At 39.2% G+C, this 21429-nt stretch overlaps 1 protein-coding gene across 1 annotated transcript in view; it reads right to left on the bottom strand.

Annotated features, from left to right (window-relative positions):
• Window positions 1-1651: 1651 nt before the first annotated feature.
• LOC139744364 (von Willebrand factor A domain-containing protein 3B-like) overlaps window positions 1652-21429 on the bottom strand; it is a 120670-nt gene continuing 100892 nt past the window's right edge. The window contains exons 32-34 of the mRNA XM_071654804.1: window positions 5349-5412; window positions 1921-2055; window positions 1652-1780 (exon numbers count right to left, since the gene is read on the bottom strand). Of these exons, the coding sequence (XP_071510905.1) occupies window positions 1652-1780; window positions 1921-2055; window positions 5349-5412 (328 nt within the window). The remainder of the gene's footprint in view (window positions 1781-1920; window positions 2056-5348; window positions 5413-21429) is intronic.

The following is a 21429-nucleotide window of genomic DNA, read 5'->3' as shown; positions in this document are numbered from 1 at the left end:
AAGGAAGCAGAACAAAAGAAGAAGGCATGCATAGATTATACACAGGTGAACTCGCAAGCAAGCGGTATTATAATAGAATTACACTGCCACATTTCTGAAATATGTGAGCCTCCAATGTCATTATCCTTGTTCAGTGTAATTTGTTTAAGGTTTTTCAAAGTATTGTTTCTCTGCCCAAGAACCACAAAAAAAATCCACAAATCAATATATGGAGCTGTTGATTTATGTACTACATGATGTGAAATTATGAAATCGTCTGGAATGCCCCTTTAACTAAACCGAAATGAATTAGATATCTAGCCAGCCGCTAGCAGCTGACTCGGCTGAGTCACGTTAGATGTATATATGCATGCCCTATTTATAGGTGTGTAAGTGTTGATTTAAAACAAAAGCATCAACAAACCATCTTCACAATATGACAAGAATATGGCCGTCTCAATGAAATGTAGTAATCCTTTGTATGTAAAGAGATATGATACCGTGCTTTGTCTAAATAGTCTTTTGAGATGATAGAATCCAAAGATTTTCCCATTCTAAAATATGCTTAACAATAATCATCCACCGTTGTTTCACTTGTGGGGAGGGTGTACAGTTGTTGTTTTGTTTGTTTGTTGTTTGCTCATTTCCATCTGAGAAGATGGCTGGATAGCCCATATTCAGCTACACTAAGCTGGTCTTCCGTGGGGTCCAGTTGGATGTGGGGTGGGACCACTTCACCGGGTTAAACACCCTGCTCTTAGCGATGAATGAATGAATGAAGCGGGATCTTTTACGTGCATAAGTTGTTACTCTCTCATACACGGGACCTCCATTTTATGTCCTATCCGAGGGACAGTTAATAATAAGTTGAATACTGATAGGCCTCCTGTGCTGAACATTACTCTCTGGTACATGCTCTCCGGCTGACAGAGTTACAGTCTGAAAGCAACAACAACAACAACAACATTAACAACCATAACAACAACAACAACAACAGCAGCAGCAGCAGCAACAACAACAACAACAACAGCAACAATAACAACAACATTAACAACCATAACAACAACAACAACAGCAACAGCAGCAGCAGCAGCAGCAACAACAACAACAACAACAATGACGAACCTCGGTCCGCAAAGATGTCAGTTTGGACATGTCGTTTCCCTTTAAGAAAAGAGAGAGAGGGGGTGGGAGGAATTGGGGTCTACCTTGAGTAGGGGTCAGAGAAAAAATTTGCCTGATTACCAGTATTGCACACGCGACCCGAGAAAACAATTTCCTCCAGAGCTGCGCACGACGTTGCCCGCAGAAGTGGGATGGTACTTTTCGGCATTGGCGCGCCACACGAGATCCTATAGATATTCTGGCCACGGGCATGAGTGACCCTTCGGATGACCAGGTCAGAAATTAATCAATATGGAAATGAGGTGGAAACAGCACAGCAGAATTAAGTGGATAGAAGGCTTGAAATAGTCTCCTCCAGTGGTTCAAGAGTCAAAGCAGTCGTTCTTGTTAACTTTTTTTTTGGGGGGGGGGGGGCGGGGGGAGGGGTACTAAATACGTGCTCGGAGGACTCCCTTCCTACTACTCTTTCTCTTCCTCTTCCTCCTCCTCCTCCTCTTCGTCTTCCCTCTCGTCCTCCCACCATCTTTTCTTCTTCTCCTCCTCCCCTTCACCTTCTCAATCCCCTCATTCTTCTCCTCCCCTCCTCCTCTTCTCTTTTCCTCTTCCTTCTCCTACCCTCTATCCTGCTCATTTTCTTCATCCCTTCTGTGTATTTCTTCTTCTTCTCCTCCTCCTCCTGAGAGAACAAGACAAAAAGGAAGCATTACGAGTGAGAGAAGATGAAACACCGTGAGAAAGTGCTGCAACGAAAAACAGAGAAGAGAAGGGAGATCATCTTGCGTAATCGGAGTTCACTGGCTGTGGATATAGTCATACTCGGGACGTTCGTTGGTCAGAATCGCTGTTGCTCGTGAGAGCTCGACTCACGAGGAAGCTACGTGTATCAAGATGAAACTTGCGTGACGTGTTGGCATCGTGGCGAAGACCCGAGACAGGTGCGTCTACCTGCAGCTACGGAAGAGACATAGACATAATCCCAGAGTGATGTATTCAGCAGAACCAATGTTCCGCGGTGGAATAACTGCATGTACAGGCCAACAAGAACCCAACACCAGAGGAACAAGCACCCGATACAAGAAAGTCCATAGCCTCTGGTCTCTACGCATCGCCCATGGGAGAATCTTGATGAGTTTGCTGATGACACCGAAGATGATGTCAGGGCCATTCACAATCCTCTACGCGAGGAGCGTGTTCAACAAAGATGTCGAATCTGACCTGATTGCGTGTTATTGGTGTCCAGCAGTATAAAACACTCATTGATCATATTGCTGTCCCCGTGGCTACTATCCTCCTGTTTTCAATTCTTACAATTTTAAGTTGCAAATTTAGCGGTTGGATGATGCATTCAGTCCTTGTAGCAGAGATCAATGTTCACTGCGGAGACATCGCAAATGCTCTGTAGATTGTAAGAGTCAATTATGTCGGGTGATTGTAACCCTCAATATTCTTGTAGGCGTAGTTCAATGATGTTCATGATAATGACAGGTTTTGTATCACTGCAGTTTATATATTATTATTTACAATTAGACAATATAGGCTGACCGATCCCAACGTAGGTAGAAACCAGCAGCAGATGATTCTGTATGTATGAGGAGACTATCAAAATCAATAAATTGTCTCACGGAAAGGTAAAAAATTGCTAGCTGTAGAATACTGTCACAAACAAATCCATCCCAATTTCCAAGATAGTCTGAGAAAGTTCTGCGTGCACAGCACACGCACGGAGACTATTTTCTTACCCACGCTGACTGTACGGCAGAATATGCCATACTGTGATCTAGAGAAGATATGAAACTACTGATAGATCGATTCCCAAGCTAATACACAAATAGCGTGGGCAATTAGGATCGACGAACAGATACAGTGGCATCGTCAGTAATCTCCTTTACGCTGGTCAAAGATATTCCAGAAACGCGTCGTTAAGACAGTACCAGGAAGCTGCTGATTGAAGATCGATTCTGTTTGTAACAGAACATTTCAAAAGTCAGCCGTCAGGCTGCTGTCATGGGATATTCCAACAAATTCCCATAAAAAAGGGAAACATATTCCTACTATCAATGGGTAACAGTCATTAATGACGTCATTAAAGACAAGGCAAAAACCATAGCATTCCTCAACTTGTCCACGATGTGACACACTAACGCCATTCTATGTTCCTTCTTACTATAGGATGACTGGAATATATTTTCCTCCGTTAATTCAATAATCCTCCCAGCTCTCTCAGGCGAGTCGGTTTCTTACGGATATCTCCTTGTGTAAAACGAATCTATGGCCTGGTCGATCTGGCAGCGGCAAGCTCTTGTTACCAAAATCTAGTGTAATCTAAGATGTTTTTACCCCTGCAACGTCCTGCCCCTAAACGCAAAAACTTAAAATAACGAGTCGACCTCATCATCCCCTTATCTGTCTGTGGCATTCTTCTCTTCCACCCCAAAGGGGTTGTCGGTGACTTAAACAAGTGGGAGAAACGCCAGCTAAAGGTAAAGAGGGGGTATTCAGATTCGCGCGGCAAGTTTCTCGGCAGCCTAAATCTCGGAATCTCGCGAGATCTCCCTCTCCTTCTCTCTATCTCTCCATCTCCTTCTATCTCTCCTTCTCTATCTCTTTCTCTTTATAATCTCCCTCCCATCTTCCCCGTTCTTCTTTCTCCATATGCACACCGTGACTTCCATCCGGGAAACATGCTTCACGAGTCCCAAATCAAAGGGACAGTATAGCTCTGGCAATGCATTTTATCTCGATGGCAAAAGCAGCAACAACAACGATACAATTATGACGTCATTGTGGTTTATTTGAATATTGATTTGGTTTATTGTTTGTGCGACATTGCTTTCCAGTTACATCAATTTTCAACAATTTCATAAGCAACTTGCAGAGTATGAAGTAACCACATGCAGGTGGCCTCCTATTCAGGTAACGCGATTATGGGCACTTACAGGCAATAATCCTAGCGCTAATTGAATTCATTTGAAATTATTGTCACGTCTTTATCGGAATGAAATATTCAGCTTTTTTTATTTCAAGCAAATTCACAATATTATTTCTGGTTTACACAATTTTTCTTAGTGAGTGTATTCTTTTTTTAGACAATAAATCAATTAAATAAGATAAATCAGATGGCGGTTTCGTCTTTCAAATTGACGAGACGAAAAAAAAAATGCATCGGAAGATCAAGCATGTCAAGAGGAAATAGAGTTCCTGGATTTGGTGTGACACTGTTGTAGATATTGTACGAGCATCGTGACAGACGAAAAGAACACAAGTTTCTTTACGAAATGAAAAATAAAATGTGATCATTAAGTAACTTCCCTCCAGTGCGGTGTACACAGTTTACGAGTAATGAAAATTTCACACATACACACACACACACACACTCAAACACACGCACACACACACACACAAATGTTCGTCACCTTCTGGTAAGCATTGGAAAGAATGGACTAGGTCAACCTAATGAGGCCGTGCGGCCTTCTCACCTTTCCCGCCAAAAAAAAAAAAAAAAAAATCTGAAACAGCGCCATAGCGTTCGGGGTCATGGTGGCATCATATCCACTTCCATTAAGTTTGATAAGCAGATCAGTCGATGTCGTTTTACAGCGCGTCAAGAGGAGTCCGTTCGAGGCAGGAGCGCTTTAATAGACTCGCCCATTGGTGCTGGCTTGGGACGGGCGAGGTGGGCGAACCGGAATTGGGTATCGCGTCTTCAGATCAAATGGCGGGAAACTGAAAGATCCTTTGTTAATTAGTTCGACTATTGCTTGCCTTGAATATAGCGTGGGCTGCAGGAGGGGAAAAAAAAAGGCTCAGTGCCATCTCCAAAGGGACTTGGTGTCTCCCATGTGATTTAGAAATAAAGGAGTCAAAAAAGGGTGTAATTGCTATGGCTCGAGTTGCTGCCCAAAGGAACGATGTTTACCCAATACTAATACAACGGAGCAGGCAGGATTTGGGTAAAAATCAACTTTGGAAGTTAGAAAAAAACAATATGAAATTCCATTCAATCATTGCAGAGGTAATGTTTTTAGACCAGTGTCCTACCTTTCTAATCATTTTAAACACCTCTTCCCACAGTCCGCTTCTCTTGTTCTTCTACGTCATTGAACTTTGACTATTCTTCAAGTTACACAGTTACTATATTTTAGGATGAAAATGTAATTAGGACCTAAATCTACATATTATTCAGGATTATGAGTGGGAGTATCTTGTCTGTCAGCCGCTTTCCCTATCATTGAAAATGATCGAACTCTGGGGATTCTACCACTCTCTATCAACTCACTCTTTCTCTGGGAATAATGGATCGCTATGTGTCTGAGGGTACAAGAAGAAGAAGAGACAAAAAGAGGGGGAAGGGGAGGGGTAGAGAGAGGGATAGACAATATATATATATATATATATATATATATATATATATATATATATATATATATAGATGATTAGATTGCTTATATGTGATGTAGTGGGCATAAGATTGATGGCATAGATAAATACAGTCACACCTGCCTTAGCGGCCATCTGTCTATAGCGGCCACCTGCCGTATACAGCCACGATAAAAACAACAATCTCCGCGAGAGAAAAGCCATGTTAAAGACCATGTGTATCTCCAGTCAAACCTGTCTATAACGGTCACCTTTTCCGTCTCCCTTGGGTGGCCGCTATAGACAGGTTCGACTTTATAGAAATGGATATAATAGATAGATGAATGAATAAACGATTAGATAGGAAATGGATATATGAGTAGCTAGATAGATAAATTGATATATGGATCATATTGATGGCTACATAGATAGATGAATAGGTAGATGAATTGTTAGATCGAATGATAGATAGATTAATAGATAGACAGACAAACAGGTAGAATAGAAGAGGAGTAGATTCAAAAGGATAGAGAAGTATTTGGTATTACTCTTCAATGCCGTGTCATCCAAACTGCCGACAGCTAAGTAGGATTTCAGATTTAGTACAGCTTGGCACACGTTTGCACGACAAGCTCCTAGCTAGGCCTATGGACGTCTGTTTGAGCATGCATCAGAGCGGGGAGGACGCTCTAAATATTTGATCCGTAAGCATCTAGAAAAATGCATCCATGAACTTAATGAGCCATTGAGGGCGTAATGAGGTGTATCATAATAATGCTGAATACCACAAGAGCCGTCGTGTATCAACATCTAAACGAAGGCGATGTTACGATTATCAGTACAACAGAGCGGTGCTGCGTTTGGTATATAAATAGCTCTATCAGCTACATACTGCAAAACTTAGAACCAAAACGCACTTGTCATTTTCTGCAGAGTCGTAAAGTACTAATAAATTGGATGAAAGGAATTTTCTGTCGAAGAAAGATTGATCTATTACATCTATTACTAAAATGCGTGCCGTCAGGCGTCACTTTGCTTTAAAAACAACCGAAAACAAGATATACTACTACTACTACTACTACTACTACTACTACTACTACTACTACTACTAATAATAATAATAATAATAAAAAGAGAGTAGAAATGATGATGATGATGATGATGATGATGATAATAATGATAATAATAATGATAATGATGATGATGATGATGATAATAATAATAATAATAATAATAATAATAATAATAATAATAATAAAGTGTTATTTGTCCCGGGTATCATCTTCAGTGTTGCCACTGCTCTACCAGAGGGCCATGCCATTATCATTATCCATGGCGTTGCCAGGTATACCCCATTTATACACCTGGGTCGAGAGAGACATGGTGGGTAAAAGCATCTCGTTAATGGACGTCAACCACTGGGCGGGATTCGAACTCGGGTCCTCCGATTGGGAGTCGGGTGTCTTATCCACTATGCCACAGCCCCCCCCCCTTTTTTTTTTGCTGACTATGTAGAAATTTTGTTCATACTGAAATTCCCACCTGAAAGAATCGAAAATACAGGTAGCTTCCCACATGAACATCACCCTTCCTTTCCCCTACACCTTTCTCCTTTAAAAAACTCCGGGGATGAAGAAAGCTGATGACCTGTACCGCTGCAGTTGAGACTCCAGCAAAGAAAAAAAAAAATAGGGAGAGAGAAAGAAGGCGAAAAAAATAATCTAATCTAAGCCGTCTCCCACCATACATCTCACCGGATAACCCCCAAGTCAGTTATCGCCTCAACCTCCTTGGCGTTCCATAGGTCCAGAGGTGGGACCTCTCACGTTACTACAGATTAGCGAAAATTCTCGCGGGCGTTTGAAATCATTAGGAAGGGTGCGACTCAGGAGTTCACTCACATCGTTGTGTTACCCAAACGTTCACATAAACCCGTCCCAGCCTCTATTTGTAATTTACCTGGAGTAATAGAGACCAGCAAAGCAGTGGTATATGTTCAAACAGTTTAGAAAAGAAGGGAACAAAGGATATGAGTGATTATTTCTCAGGAGTCAGATGAACCATTCTGAATGTCGTCAAACAGTAATTTGATAATGTAGCCAACCATTGAAACAGATGAAATCATTCAGCTTTTCGTCATCTGACATTCTCATTAATCATATCGATTAGTCTTTGTGTGGGTATTCTATACAAATATATGGATATTATTTATATAAAACACGGATATATACAATATTGTATATACTGTACTGGTATCAGTAGTCACACTTCTAAACTTAATGCTTTCTTCTGCACTATTGTAATATATATAGAAGATACATACGATAATGGAGACCATATTGCAACTCAAAGCAGCATTAATCCGTTGAGGACGAGCTGATTTTGCTATAACATGCATTTCCCATACACATCTTCCCGAGTATACTCGTGACTAGTCTTCAACGGGTTAATGACAGTTAACTGAAGTTTGACTCCATCGTTTCGTGGAACAATCATCGCCCGTGTTGGTCCAATATCTCTCCTTCCAAGCAACGGAAATTTTGTTTAGGTACATCACTTTGTTTACTTTTTTGTCACCTGTTACGGATGCACACAGTGTGTGAAGTGGTTATGAGCTATGAGTGTGTCTAATACGGTGTAACCTGTTTGTCCTTACTAGCTTGATACTCGTAATACTATGGAACGTGTCAAAAATCGTTAAGGGCTTACATGACTATGGATTAAATAAGGAAACTAAAGGGCAAAAAATGTAGCCCATGCGACATAATTATACCCTTCTTTGAAACCAACAATACCTGCATGACGTGCGAACATTTACATTGGGCCATCCACATATCCCTAGATGTTTCTCGGTGACAGTGTCATAAGCGACTCGGCATAAATTCTTCAGCACTCGCCGCAGCGCTGCGTTATCACACTGCCGTTTACGCAACAGATTCTTCTTATCCGTACCCAATTCACGTTGCCGAGGATGGGACTAGGCAGGAATTCCAGCGTATACTACACAGGCACGCTAACATTAGTGAGAAATTAGAAAAAAGAAGGATTCTTGGAACATGAAAACTGTTTTTGTTCTGTATACCTTTTTTCCCCCCAATTTTCTTTCCTTTTCTCTAAGTGCTATAATTGTTCATTGTTATGTCAGATACCTCAGATATGACTGTGTGATCTCCTCATATTTTCACTCGTCGGAATTGCAAGTTTAACTTCAAAATCTCATATCATTCGAAGGGTGCATAGTGTTTTTGTCTTAATTGTTCACACATAATTATAGTTATTATAGTCTTTATGGTTACTTTACATTGTCATGGATGGATGTTGCAAATACGACACTGTATAATTTGCGTGGAAACTTAATGAAATGATATAATGCATATTTAGAACTGGAAATTAAGAGAGTCATTTCTTCACCTCTCTGGCTCTCTTTCACGCTCTTCGTATATCTTTCTCGTAATCTCTTCCCTATTCTCCATCTGTTTATCTCCCTCTCTCTTTCTCTTCTTGTTATAAGATTTTTCTTAGACGCCTCCACACTACATGGTCACTCACAAAGAGAACAAGTTTTTTTTTTATGTTGACAGAATCAATTTTAATCTGCTGATAGTGCTTGCAAATTTGGACACCCACCGCTGTCCTTGACTTCTAGATTATTTACCGAAGAAAGTTTCATCTCAGTGCATGGGCAGGTAAAAATCTAACAAACTAAAGACTAAAATCTATACCCTTCGCGGCCTGACCTTGATGGCAAGCAAAATTCAATTTAGTGATACATATCCCCTTAACAGGTGACGGCAATAATGAGTGTTCCTACTGCGGCCATTTGCAATACTCCGCCTCTCAATTAATCGAGGGAGAGTTGTACACTATGGGAAGTGGTTACGGTGGCTTTTATCGAGATTGACGGATCTAGACGTCCAAGAGATGCTAAAGGGGTGATATTACCATTAGCCGGATAGTCAACCTTTAAGCTAGAGCTCTTAAGAAGGGCCACTATCTGTGAAGAGAAACCCCTTTGTCCTTTAATGTGCGTTTAACTCCCTCACCCACGGCGTAATAAATATGACGATTATATGATAGAATCATAGAATGAAATGCATTACGATTTCTCATCCATGATAAAAGACATGTCATATTCCTTTTATAGCTTCATTACCTTGGACAAGAGTCGGTTATATTCATGGTTAGTTTTTGATAAATGCCATATATTTCGGGTTCCCCTGGATTCACGTGTCTCAATGGGGATGTTTCTTGGAAGCAAAGGTAAAATTAAGCGTTGTGCTCATGACGGCCGTTTACCTTTATCGAGAAGAAATCATTCGAAGTAGAAAATTGATAGTCCTTGACGCGTAATGATGTAGGTTTCCCAGTCGGTGCTATGTTCAGTAGGTTTAACACTCTTTCCTCCGATGGAATGATGATAAAAATTATGTCAAGCTCTAATGAGAGTGACAAAAACAATGATAATGATGATGATGATGATCATAATAATAATGACAGTGATATGATGATGATGATAATAATAATAATAATAGTAGTAATAATAATAATAATAATTTTATCATTATTATTGTTATTTTGATTATTGATAATAATCCTTATTATTATTATTATTATTATTATTATTATTATTATTATTATTATTATTATTATCATTCGCAATATTCATAAAGAAGTTATCATATCAAAATGCCTCTTAGCGGTAAGAAAATAGAGAGAAAAAAAAAGAAGGAGGTACAGTTTCAGAATGTTCAGATATAATAACATTGTATAACAACAATCACCAGCTTCACAATATGACTGTATGCCACTTAATGAAATTCAGAAGTTTACTGATTTTGTATCCACTTATCACAAATCTCTTCCTCTCTTTCCACTACTCTTTTCTGAATTATGTTAAAAGATGGTAAAATGCCTATAGTGTACTCCTTGACTTTGATAAAGAAATATATTTCAACAAAATAATAAAAGAATTAACAAATTTGATTCTCGCTGAGCTACTGGACAGTTCAACGAAAATGTCTACTCAATGCATATCACGTATTTCCACAAGATCATAATGTGAAATTATTACTCCCCATATAATTATCTTTTACTATATCTGACATTGCAGATATACATTTTCTTAAGTTTCTTTTTCTTGATTACAAAAAGAATACAAACTATTTGCTACAAAACCAAATTATAAAACTTGCTCTTTAGTGTGAAGCACTCCATGTAATAACTAAAATTGAAATTCTCTGTGTTTACTGGGAAGAGTTGCGGATCTTTGTCTAACAAATATTTCTTTTACTGATCTTTTTCTATTATACTCAAAATTATTATGGCCATCTTTTATCTTTAATTCATACAATGTTTGCAAATTTTTTATTAAAAAAATCATACATTTTCCGTGCATTTACATCTCTTAATTGCATTTTGGCCCTAAAATCTTCAATTCTGTAAATGCAACCACATCTGTGTGCTGAAATTTAACGATCATCCTCTCATTCTTGAAATCATTTGGTAATATGTAGGCCTAATTATAGAATCAATGATTCTTGACAGATCAATACCATTCTTACCTAAGATTAAAAATATTGAACTGGCTTAACATGTTCTTTCTTCGATATATGATCAATTCTGCATATTCTTTTTTTAATACAAATTTTGATTTAAAAAAATCTTCCCTTTCAAAAATAACATTTCTATTATCAAAGATAATCGGGTTTTCAAATTTCACATCCATATTCTTACACCCACTAATCTTTTTATCCCGATAATTCATCATTAAAGGAATATAAATCTAAATACTAATGAGCTACAACAGCGATCAAAACCTTTTCCATAACTCATATTCTTATATCCATACAACGAACGTTTCAACCAAACTAATCGTTGCCCTTGAATAAACAGTTTATAATTTGTCATTTAATCCCCCTCATCGTAATCTTGAATTATAATACCACTTTTGATACTGTCTTTCCCATTCCACAAAAATTCAAACTTTTTTCAACCTCTGTCAGGTGAGTGCCCAATATGCACACACACACACACACACACACACAGACACACGCACGTACGCATGCAGTCATACATTACGGGTGCATGCTCACTTACTTGTGTGTGTCTGTGTGTATTACAACCTACGTGTGTAACAATTTTAGAGAGAGAGAGAAAAAAAAAAAGATATGCATACGATACGCATCTACACACTGATTTAAGTCTAAACGCCTACTAGTACTTCATTTGTACGTCTAGGTTTTCAATTACTAGTACTACAGAAAGAGTTGATTTTGGAATATTTTCAAGCATGGGTTTACTTTAGTTTTTTTTTAAATGTGTGTTGTTATACTCTGTGCAGCCAATATATTTGTAGTGCCCTGTGAGTGTACTCCAGATTTACTTTCAAAGTCAGATTTCTGGAACTTGCGAGTGTTGCACGAATAATGTATTTGTTTGTCGTTTTATTTGCTGTGTTTTTCCTCCTCTTAATCATGGGACAAAGTACAAATAAGTAAAATGCTCGCTCACCGTAGTAAATTGACCTGGGCGTTCGTGGAACAGATCTCCCACATCTGACTTCTACGAACGGTTCCATGTTATATATAATTATGTGACTTCGTTTTACTTTCTTCTGAACGGTGGGAATTTGCGAGGTAAATTAGGAGAGAGTTAATTACACCACCACGGTTTGCTTGAATGACTCTTGTGCCTTCCTCGACACACAAAACTCAGCTGGTGTTTACGGACGAGAAAGTTACGCGTCAACAGCTATTAACATTAGTTAGTGGCACACATTAACTCTCCATTAGTCACCTTCATTTTCAATTGCCTGCTAATTGCGGTCAAATTCCAACGAAAGCACGATTGTATGCACACACTGACACACACGCCAGTTCAGAGTCCGTCCGTATACGCGCTAACGTGGCGAGGTTTTGTGTATAATTGGTAGCTGCATAGGCATACCTGTTCTAATAGTTATTAATCGTTGCTGTATACGTCATTGTGGACTCAATGGGTTCATGAATGCATTGTTCTGAAGCATGAATGCATTGTCACACACACCATAACAGTTAGGACTGAAATAGCCTTTTGTGAGCTGCCACCCAAAAACAAAACAAAACAAAAAGAAATAGAAAAGAAAGAAAGTCAGAAGAAAAAAATCCTATTGCCGTCTTCCCTCTTCGCTCACGTAAACGAAATTGATCCATGCAGCTACCTATAAAGGTAGGCATTTTCTCTTACTGTCAGGTTTGATACTTAAAGGAATAATCCACTTGAAAATTAGTTTGTGCGAGAAAAGAAGTGCAAAAGTTAGAAAAACAGGACAATGAAAGCTTGAGCAAATTCTGACAAAAAACTGGGAAATATATATCTATATATTCTCCTTGGGTAACAACGAAATAAAATCTTATCGAACTTTATGCAGAAGGAAAATGGAAGGTAATAGCTCACATGCTACATCATAGGGTTGCCAAAATTTGTGTTTGATCACAGCTTTAAAAAAATCATTATCTTCTTAGTTTTGATCAAAATTTGCTCAAACTCCAATTGTCCTGTTCCTCTCATTTTTCTGCTTCTATTCACACATACTAAATCTCAGAGCAGACTTCTCATTTAAAGGTATTGATTAACTTGTTCCTCGGAATAAGACAGATGCATGAAACAAACTGCATTTCCGGCATAATGTTGCCTGGAGGTTCATTTGACAGATGTATCCCCGGCAATGCATGTACTCTATTCCTAACCTCACATTTTTCTTTAAAAGAGGACAAATTATTTTCTTACGACGGTATACGCACCAGGTCTATGAAGTTAGAAAAACCCTAGCACATCCAAGACCCCAAAACGAGCAGCAAATTCCTCACACAATATATTATCAACTTGTACAAAGTCTCTGTTAATGCTGTCTATATATCAAACACCCAATACAGGGGTAAGTGCGTCACTCCGAAGGTTCGTTATTCCGAAAAAAAAAAATAAAATGAAATCAGTTTCGTTGTTCCGGAGGTTCGTTGATGCAAAAATTGAATAAAGTTCTTTAATCCGAAAACGAAATAACGTTCTTAATTCCGAAGGTTTGTTCGCATGCACTGTCTTCACATTTCGGATTTAATAACGAACCTCATCTCATGTTCGGATTAACGGACGTTCGAAATAACGAACCTTATTTTACTTTCTGATGAACGAGCCTTCGGAATACAAACAAACCTTATTTCATTTTCGGAATAACGAACCTTTGGAAAAACGCCACTAATGTTCGGATTAGCGAACCCTTTCTCAATTATTGATTTTTTTATTTTTTTGGATGAACGAACCTATAGGTGTACGGATTTCGTGTGTTTCGGAACAACGAATCTTCGGAAGAACAAGCCTTCGGAATAACGAACATGACCCGCAATGCGGTATTGCATAACTGAATGCAGGCTAAATACATTTCACTTCGGTTTTATGAATGAGAGAATTGTTGTAGGCGTTACACATGTAGGCTCTTCCTCTTTTTGTTTTTCGGGTCTCAAAGGTTTCTCTGTGCTGACAAATTTAACAGCCTATGCCACGAGGAAAGTGATATAAATTCGCAAGACCCCAAGCGAGATAGGAACATCTCACCTAACAAAGCAGACTACCCGTGAAGTATTCATTACAGTCCCAAATTATGCCAATGCAACCTTTGGTAAAACTTGGTGAGCGGCTTGTATAATGTCTTGCTTTTTAGATTTTTTCCCCCTTGAGAAGCAGTACGAGGTATAAATCAGGCTTCGCAGCTAGCTGAGTTGATCCCTTTGTTTACCCGAGTATGAAATATATCACGTTTGTGATAGCAAGCTTGTCATCACAGGTTTAATTTAGGGATTTATGAGCTCAACAGAGAGAGAGAGAATTCACTCGGGCTGGATAGGAGCATTCAATTAGCAGCCTTCGTTATTTGATCCTTTTTCAATGACAGTAAGACGTCTTGTCAAAAATATCTCAAGAAAAATTTCCCTCCATTTCATATCACGATCTAGAGTCACATTGCAAGAAGATTATCCAATAATCTTCGTGAACATTGTTTCATCGGATAAAGTTTATGAGTTATGTTCTGCCAAGGGATGTGCAATGCGATTCTGATCCTTGACAAATTCTGTTATGTTTCTATATCTGAACACCTGCGGTCGATTCAGCGCTCGTTCATTCATAATGTTGGTGTCCCTCTTAAAGACTTCTCTCATTTCCACGCAACAACAAGCGCTTAATCGCACCACACGGGCGACACACAGCCCAGAGATAAACATTAGAACGCATTAATCACAGCGCAGACATGATGAGAAATTATGTCTTTTACAAATAAGTTATCGATTTACGGTGACTTCGTTACTTATTTTTGTCGTGGTGAAAGCATTTTTCTTCTTTCTATTTTTTTAGTCCATGCTTAACGTAGCTCGCCCCCGACCAGAACCACAAAGTTGAAGTCGTCTGTACTCAACAAGGATTAATGTAGAAAATTAAAAGTGCATGATGAATCAGGAGAAATGGAAAGAATTAACTATAAATATACGGCATGCGGCAACACAAACAGCCAAACTCATCAATAACACAGTTACGGAGAAAAAAAAAGAAGAAGTCGTGGATAGGTAAGAGGAAATTGATACGAAAGAGAGAAAGTGGGACGACAATTTGAATAAACTGCAGAAAAGTAGAAAGGAGAAAAGGACATTGGATCGACGTTTTATAACGTGCGTATGAAAAAACAACAATACAAGACATTAGTCTAGGAAATGGTACATAACATCCATTTAGACGCTAAATCGAATACAATCGTATAATCATCGTTTAATCGTTCATGAAATGGCTTTGATACGAACCTTGTGTCAAACTACAGCGTGTTTTATCTCATGCCCATTCCTCCATAGATATTTTACTCCAGAATTTTGTTTTAATCCTCCACCCCTACAGCTAGAATGGGCGATCAACAGGATTCGTATAGTCACACACCAGATGGATTTGACATACCGGTAATCTTACCTCAGCAAAGAACTGCAGCTTTGAAATAGGAGGAAATTTATGAATTTTGATGTTTTGGTAACTCAACCTGAAGTCCGCATGTGGCACAGACCAGCAACACATATTATTCTTAGTGTTCCAAAGCCTTTGATTGGTACGTGACGTTTCTGTTCAAATTTGATAGAAAAGTTACGTTGATCCATGTCAGTACATTTCTTGCATTTTGACGTAAAGATATAAGTACAAAATACTGTATGTCAATTATACATTGTATAATCTTCCTTGAGGAGACAAGGGCACTGTTCTCTTCTTGAACCCCATTTAATTCTAGCTATAGCTTCGCTTTTCAATGCCAGAGTATCCTAAAGCCGATAAGATTCCAGTCTATATACACTATAATCCTCTCTCTTGCGATCCTTACTGAAAACGTTACTACAGCTATTATTTCAGCAGTCCCAGCTTATTCTACACATGAACAACTTTATCAAGTCCAAAGGACAATAATGGACTCATCAAATTCCAGTTAAAAATAGCATTCCAAACAAAGATCTAGGAGTGAGCATATTACTGTTAGATGGTCTGCGACAAGTTTTGCGACATCCTGCAACATTTTTTTTTTTCTCTCCAGGTGTTGCACGACCGATCGCCTGGTGTCTGATGAGCAGTCGTAGTCGCAAGCTGTCCCACGAACCCGAGGTGGTCACGGCCAGATGGAATCGATTCACCAGTATAAGGTCGTATAACCAGTTGTGCAATTGCCATACGAGTATTGTAAAACATATAGCACCACTTGTTGGTCGCATTGGGTAGACTAAATGACGCGCAACACTTACTAGCACGTACGCTGGCGACCTAGAGAGACAAGTATTTAGAGTGGATGTGAATGTGCTAAGACGATGAAACTGTTGCACGACAAGTCCTACATCTTGCAACGTTGTATACTTTAATTGCAGGACTATAGAAATGTATGCGACTATCACTCGCTGGTAGGCCATATGTGTAGGGGGATTCACATGGAGATGAGTTTCAGAACATTCTCAGGCCTTAATGAAGAAGGGTGGATGCTGCTGCTGCTCAAGGTGGGGAGGGAGCGCTGGCACCTTTATTTTTCTTCTGTTACCGCTGGCTGCTCAGCTTGCTCTTCGATGATCACTGAGCCTATACAACAGAACCCTTCTTTACCCATTTCCTCTACTTTGTAACTTTCTTTTTTTTTCATCTTTTACTCCTATGCAGTTCAACTTGAAGACGCCTGCCGGTCAGTACTATTGAGGGAATTTTGATACCCAACGCCACTTGCACGAACAATAGCACCGGTCTCATTCAATCACACGAGCTATCGCGTGATCCCACGTCCATTCGCACGACCATGCGATCATTGGTGCGACGATTGTGATTGCATGGCGTTAGGCCACTCCCAATTACTCGTAAAACGCTCGCATGAGAATGCACGACCACTCGCAGGAGTATATGCGAGCATATGTAACTTACTCGTGCAACGGTCTCTTCTAGTCGCTTTTGTTGTACGACAGTTTGTTGCATTTGTGAATGCCCTTCTGTGGCCCAATGAGATCGATGGCTATTGAAGCCCGTTGCAGCCTGTCGTGCGACCAAATGGTAACAAACGGTTGCAGACCAATATCAACTTTAACGGATGAACAATCCCAACATAGATAAATAAATGAAGGATAAATAATGAATGAATAAATGAATGAATGAATGAATGAATGAATAAATAAATAAATAAATAATAAATAAATAAATAAATGAATAAATAAATGAGTAAATAAATAAATGAATAAATAAAATCCTTGCTTACACCAGGCCATTTTCTGAAGGATTAATTAATGGATGTTGTTGTTTTTGTCTTTAAAGGCAAATTCATTAAATTTCTGCATTTTCCGGTTTGATGAACAATGTGTCTCGACATCAGTGATCTCAGAATGCAATGCATCATTTACTTACTCATTTCAGGGAACTTTGCTGTTCACACAAACCTTCAACAGGTAACCCACATTATAGTGAAGGGCATTTAAGGAAGTAAAAAAACACCTTCATTAGAACTTGACGCTGATCGTCTGCGCTAGTTTAAAGGTTTTGATTTTTTTTTTTTAAATGGCTTTCGGTGGCATTTTTTTTTTTAAAGATGCTTGTGATAACCAGTATTTGTGGGGGCGCTGTGGCATAGTGGATAAGACTCCCGACTCCCGATCGGAGGACTCGAGTTCGAATCCCGCCCAGTGCTTACGTCCTTGGACAAGATGCTTTTACCCACCATGTCTCTCTCGACCCAGGTGTATAAATGGGGTATACCTGGCAACGCCAGGGTAATAATAATGGCAAGGCCCTCTGGTAGATCAGTGGTAACACTGAAGAGGCTACCTTGGGTAAATAAGACCTTATAATCATCATTATTATTATGATCATATATTATATTTAGTATTCTTATATGACATTACAACTGTATCATACGATGATTTATTCTATAAAAAAAGAAGAAGAAACAGATCTTCCATCACGTCCATTTATAATGAAAATTAATATCAATACAGAGTTATGCTATTTCATGACATTATTAAAAGCAACATCTTGTTTCTCCGTGGAACACTCAAAGAAATATATGATTGACTTCACAAATTCTAATATCTTCCCGTGGCTGGAAAGGTATACTGAGTATCCCATGAGGTTGCTCCAAATAGAAAGAATATCCTTGTTTTAAAGAATTACGAGTGTTTGTAATCGAATGTCACGCTGTACTTGTATTACAAGCAGACTGCGGTGTCGCCTGATATTGGAAGATAAGGCGCAATCCCGAGCACTGTGCCTTACATGTGTTGTGTTAGTACACGACCTGAAAATTTACAACATAATCAGAGTCGAACGTGATGAATACATTTGGTATGCATTATGTAGAGGTGGAGAATAAGAAGGCTGGAGGGAGGGGGGGGGGGGGGGACTTCCAACAAAGAGCAATATTTTGTGAATTGTATATCACTACAGGCACTGACCGTCGTCAAGTTTACAAATAGTTGTCAAGTTTGGAGTGATGCGAATCGAGCTAAAATTCCTCTAATTCTCTGCCCGAACCAATTCAATTAAGACCGGCGCCCCGAACTATGATACGCCTCATTTTTCTTTCTTTCTTTCTTTCTTTTTTTCTGTCATTCGCTTTTCTATCGCTAGTTCTTACCTTGCTGACTATACTAATAGAAATACGTTTCATGTCGTATATGTTGAGAATGAAATAGGCCTTGGAGATCTCAACAGTCGAAGGGGGAGGTGGGGTTTTTTGACGAGAAAACACACACACACACACACACACACACCCTCACACACACAAACATGCACACAAATCATTCATTTTTCACTTTGCGAGAGAAACCGCGCGAGACACTCTTTTCTATTCCTGCTGAAAATTATGTTTCAAATATCTCGTGATATACCCTGTAATAGCAAACAACTTCAACTGAAATCCTTATGCATTTTGCATAAACAAATAATAAAATCCAAAAAAACAAAAACAAAAAAAAAACCTCTTGGCTGCTCTGTCAGTGTACGTAAAACAACACACTCTGCTTACCAACAACAGAGGGCGAACTTTTCGTCTGACACACAACGCGCTGTAGTACATTGGATGTCGTAACACCATCTAGTATCTATAGTAAGTCATTTATTTAGGCAGTGTTAAGAGCACAGAACTACATCGATCGTGAAATGTCTTCCTTTTGTTTTGTTTTACTTTTTACCTATTTAGACGTACGCATAAAGATCGATTCTTGTAAAGATACGGAATAGCTTAGTTTGCAGATGTTTGTTTCTTTTTCTCTGGAACCTCTTCATTTCGAAACGACGAGCGCCACTCAAAATCATAAATGGCTGTCTTTTGTATTTTCATGTATTCATTTCTTTTTATATGAAAATCACTGTTGCATAATATCAATCACTTACTGATTCACCTAACCAAGATGTGAAGCATGAGTTCATTCTAACAGTGTTTAGTACCTACCCTTTACTGCAGATTGTCAATTTGTATGACATTTTTGTCGTCGATTTTGTTTTTCTTAAGTTCGTCGAAAAAAAAGAGGTCATAATTAAGTCAAAGTCATATGATCCATCAGAATCTGTTGAAGATAGAAATGCCAAAATAAGAAGCTTATCGATAGAAATAAGGCAGGCATGAGGAAAAAAGGACAAACAATGCGTGATTTTTCTGTCCTTTTCCTTTCCTATTTTCAGTAACAAGAAGCTAAATTTACCTCTAGTCACCAGTAATGCTAGTCTATGAAAATGACACCAATTAATCTCATTTTTCATCCGACTGAACATAAACCGAGCATCTTCGGTTTCCCTTTTCTTATCACTTCGTCACTATTTGATTACTGGGACAATAAAAAACCCTCCCAACTGCAGATTTCATATGACCATCCTGACCATCTATTCCTCACTCACCCTTGCACCTACAAGGTACGAACAAAGATTAACCTTCATAAATACTTGATTTACAGATTTGGAGTAGAACAGTCTTTTTCAGATAAAACATAAATAAAACCAAGTCTGTTGCAATTGGAGTTCTACCTCCGCTCAGCACCTCACCCCTTCCGTCTGGGCATTAGTACGAACAAACTTCACTTAGCTAATCTAAGGATTTGTAGGTTACAGAAGTGATGCAAATTCATTTCAAAGACAAGATTATGAAGATGATGACTCTGGGGATGGTGACCAGACCTCAAATGTATATTTTCTCATTTGATTGGTTGCCAAGACGTTATATCTTCCATCGTTAACATGAATCGATTGCTTAGATGTACATCAGTGTATTTAAGACACAATGAGCACAATTGTCATTAAAGATTCCCCTTCTATGACTGTTGTAAAATCCACTCAGGTCCAACCCTTGCCTCCCCCCCCCCCCTCCAACTCCGGGGGAAGGGTGGGAGTGTCCTGAGATCGGTGTTGAAATGAGAACTCACCTGAGATAGGAAGTATACATTGAGCAGTGTTCTGGATTTTGGTGTGTGTGTGTGTGTGTGTGTGTGTAGGGGAGGGGGGGGGGTCTCCAAGGCAGGAAAATCCAGCGGAATGGGGGAGGGTTCAGATATTTTGGCAGTCCTTAGATGGGGTGCTTGCAGTGAAAGGGAACGAGCACACGCCCGCCCTAAATAACCCTGAGTGGGTGGGGGGGGGGGGGGGGGGGGTCCAACCTCACACTATCATTGAAAGGAATGGAAAAATTGTCGTTCTGCGAGCTAAAATAATTAGCAAATTTTGCGAGGAAACACACTTTCATAAGTAAGTTCCCAAGTTCTTGGACGCGCAATGTTATCAAGACAATGCCGCACATGAGACCAACCTGCTCCTTTATTACCAGCGCACTTTTGCCACATCCAACTCCGGTAAAGAAATTCTCTACATTTCTCCACGCAGAGTCTCTCCAACAACCGTCGACAGATTTCAATTCGTCCGTCTAGAGGCTAGACAACGCACGTAACCGGCTCGAGTTTCTTCGCAGGCAGCCCGCTGCAACAGTGACCCACTTTCCGAAAGCTAATCTGGAAGTCAATCGCAGCTTTCCCCTTCGGAACGCAAGTCGGTTCGCTCGTTTTGTAACACCCCGTCACATAACACCACCCCTTAAATTGTGATTGTTATTGTTTTCCTGAAGAATGGAAAAACCAGCGTGTGATCGATATTTGCTTCACTTTGCTCTGTTTGTTGTGCAAGGAATTCCATCGTACGATCAATCGGACTTGAAACAATATGATAAGGTGATATTAAACAGACAGAATATGAGACCCTTTAAGAACTATTGTTACCTTGGGGTAAAAAGAAGTGAAAAAAATTTTCTTTGCTTATTTCAAGTCAAAATCTGAAATTTTGTGAAAATTTGTAAGTAGATCAAAGAAACACTTACTAGGTCATCACATCATTGATTTGCATTTGATTTGATGTTAATGGTCGTACCATCTTTTTTTTGCAGACGTCACGAAATTTGGCATGGTTGAAGAA

The sequence above is a fragment of the Diadema antillarum genome, unplaced genomic scaffold (genome assembly GCF_040938485.1).
Source record: "Diadema antillarum isolate AM-2024a unplaced genomic scaffold, OU_Dant_1.0 seq00001165_RagTag, whole genome shotgun sequence".
Taxonomy (NCBI): domain Eukaryota; kingdom Metazoa; phylum Echinodermata; class Echinoidea; order Diadematoida; family Diadematidae; genus Diadema; species Diadema antillarum.
This window is presented reverse-complemented; position numbering and strand designations above follow the sequence as displayed.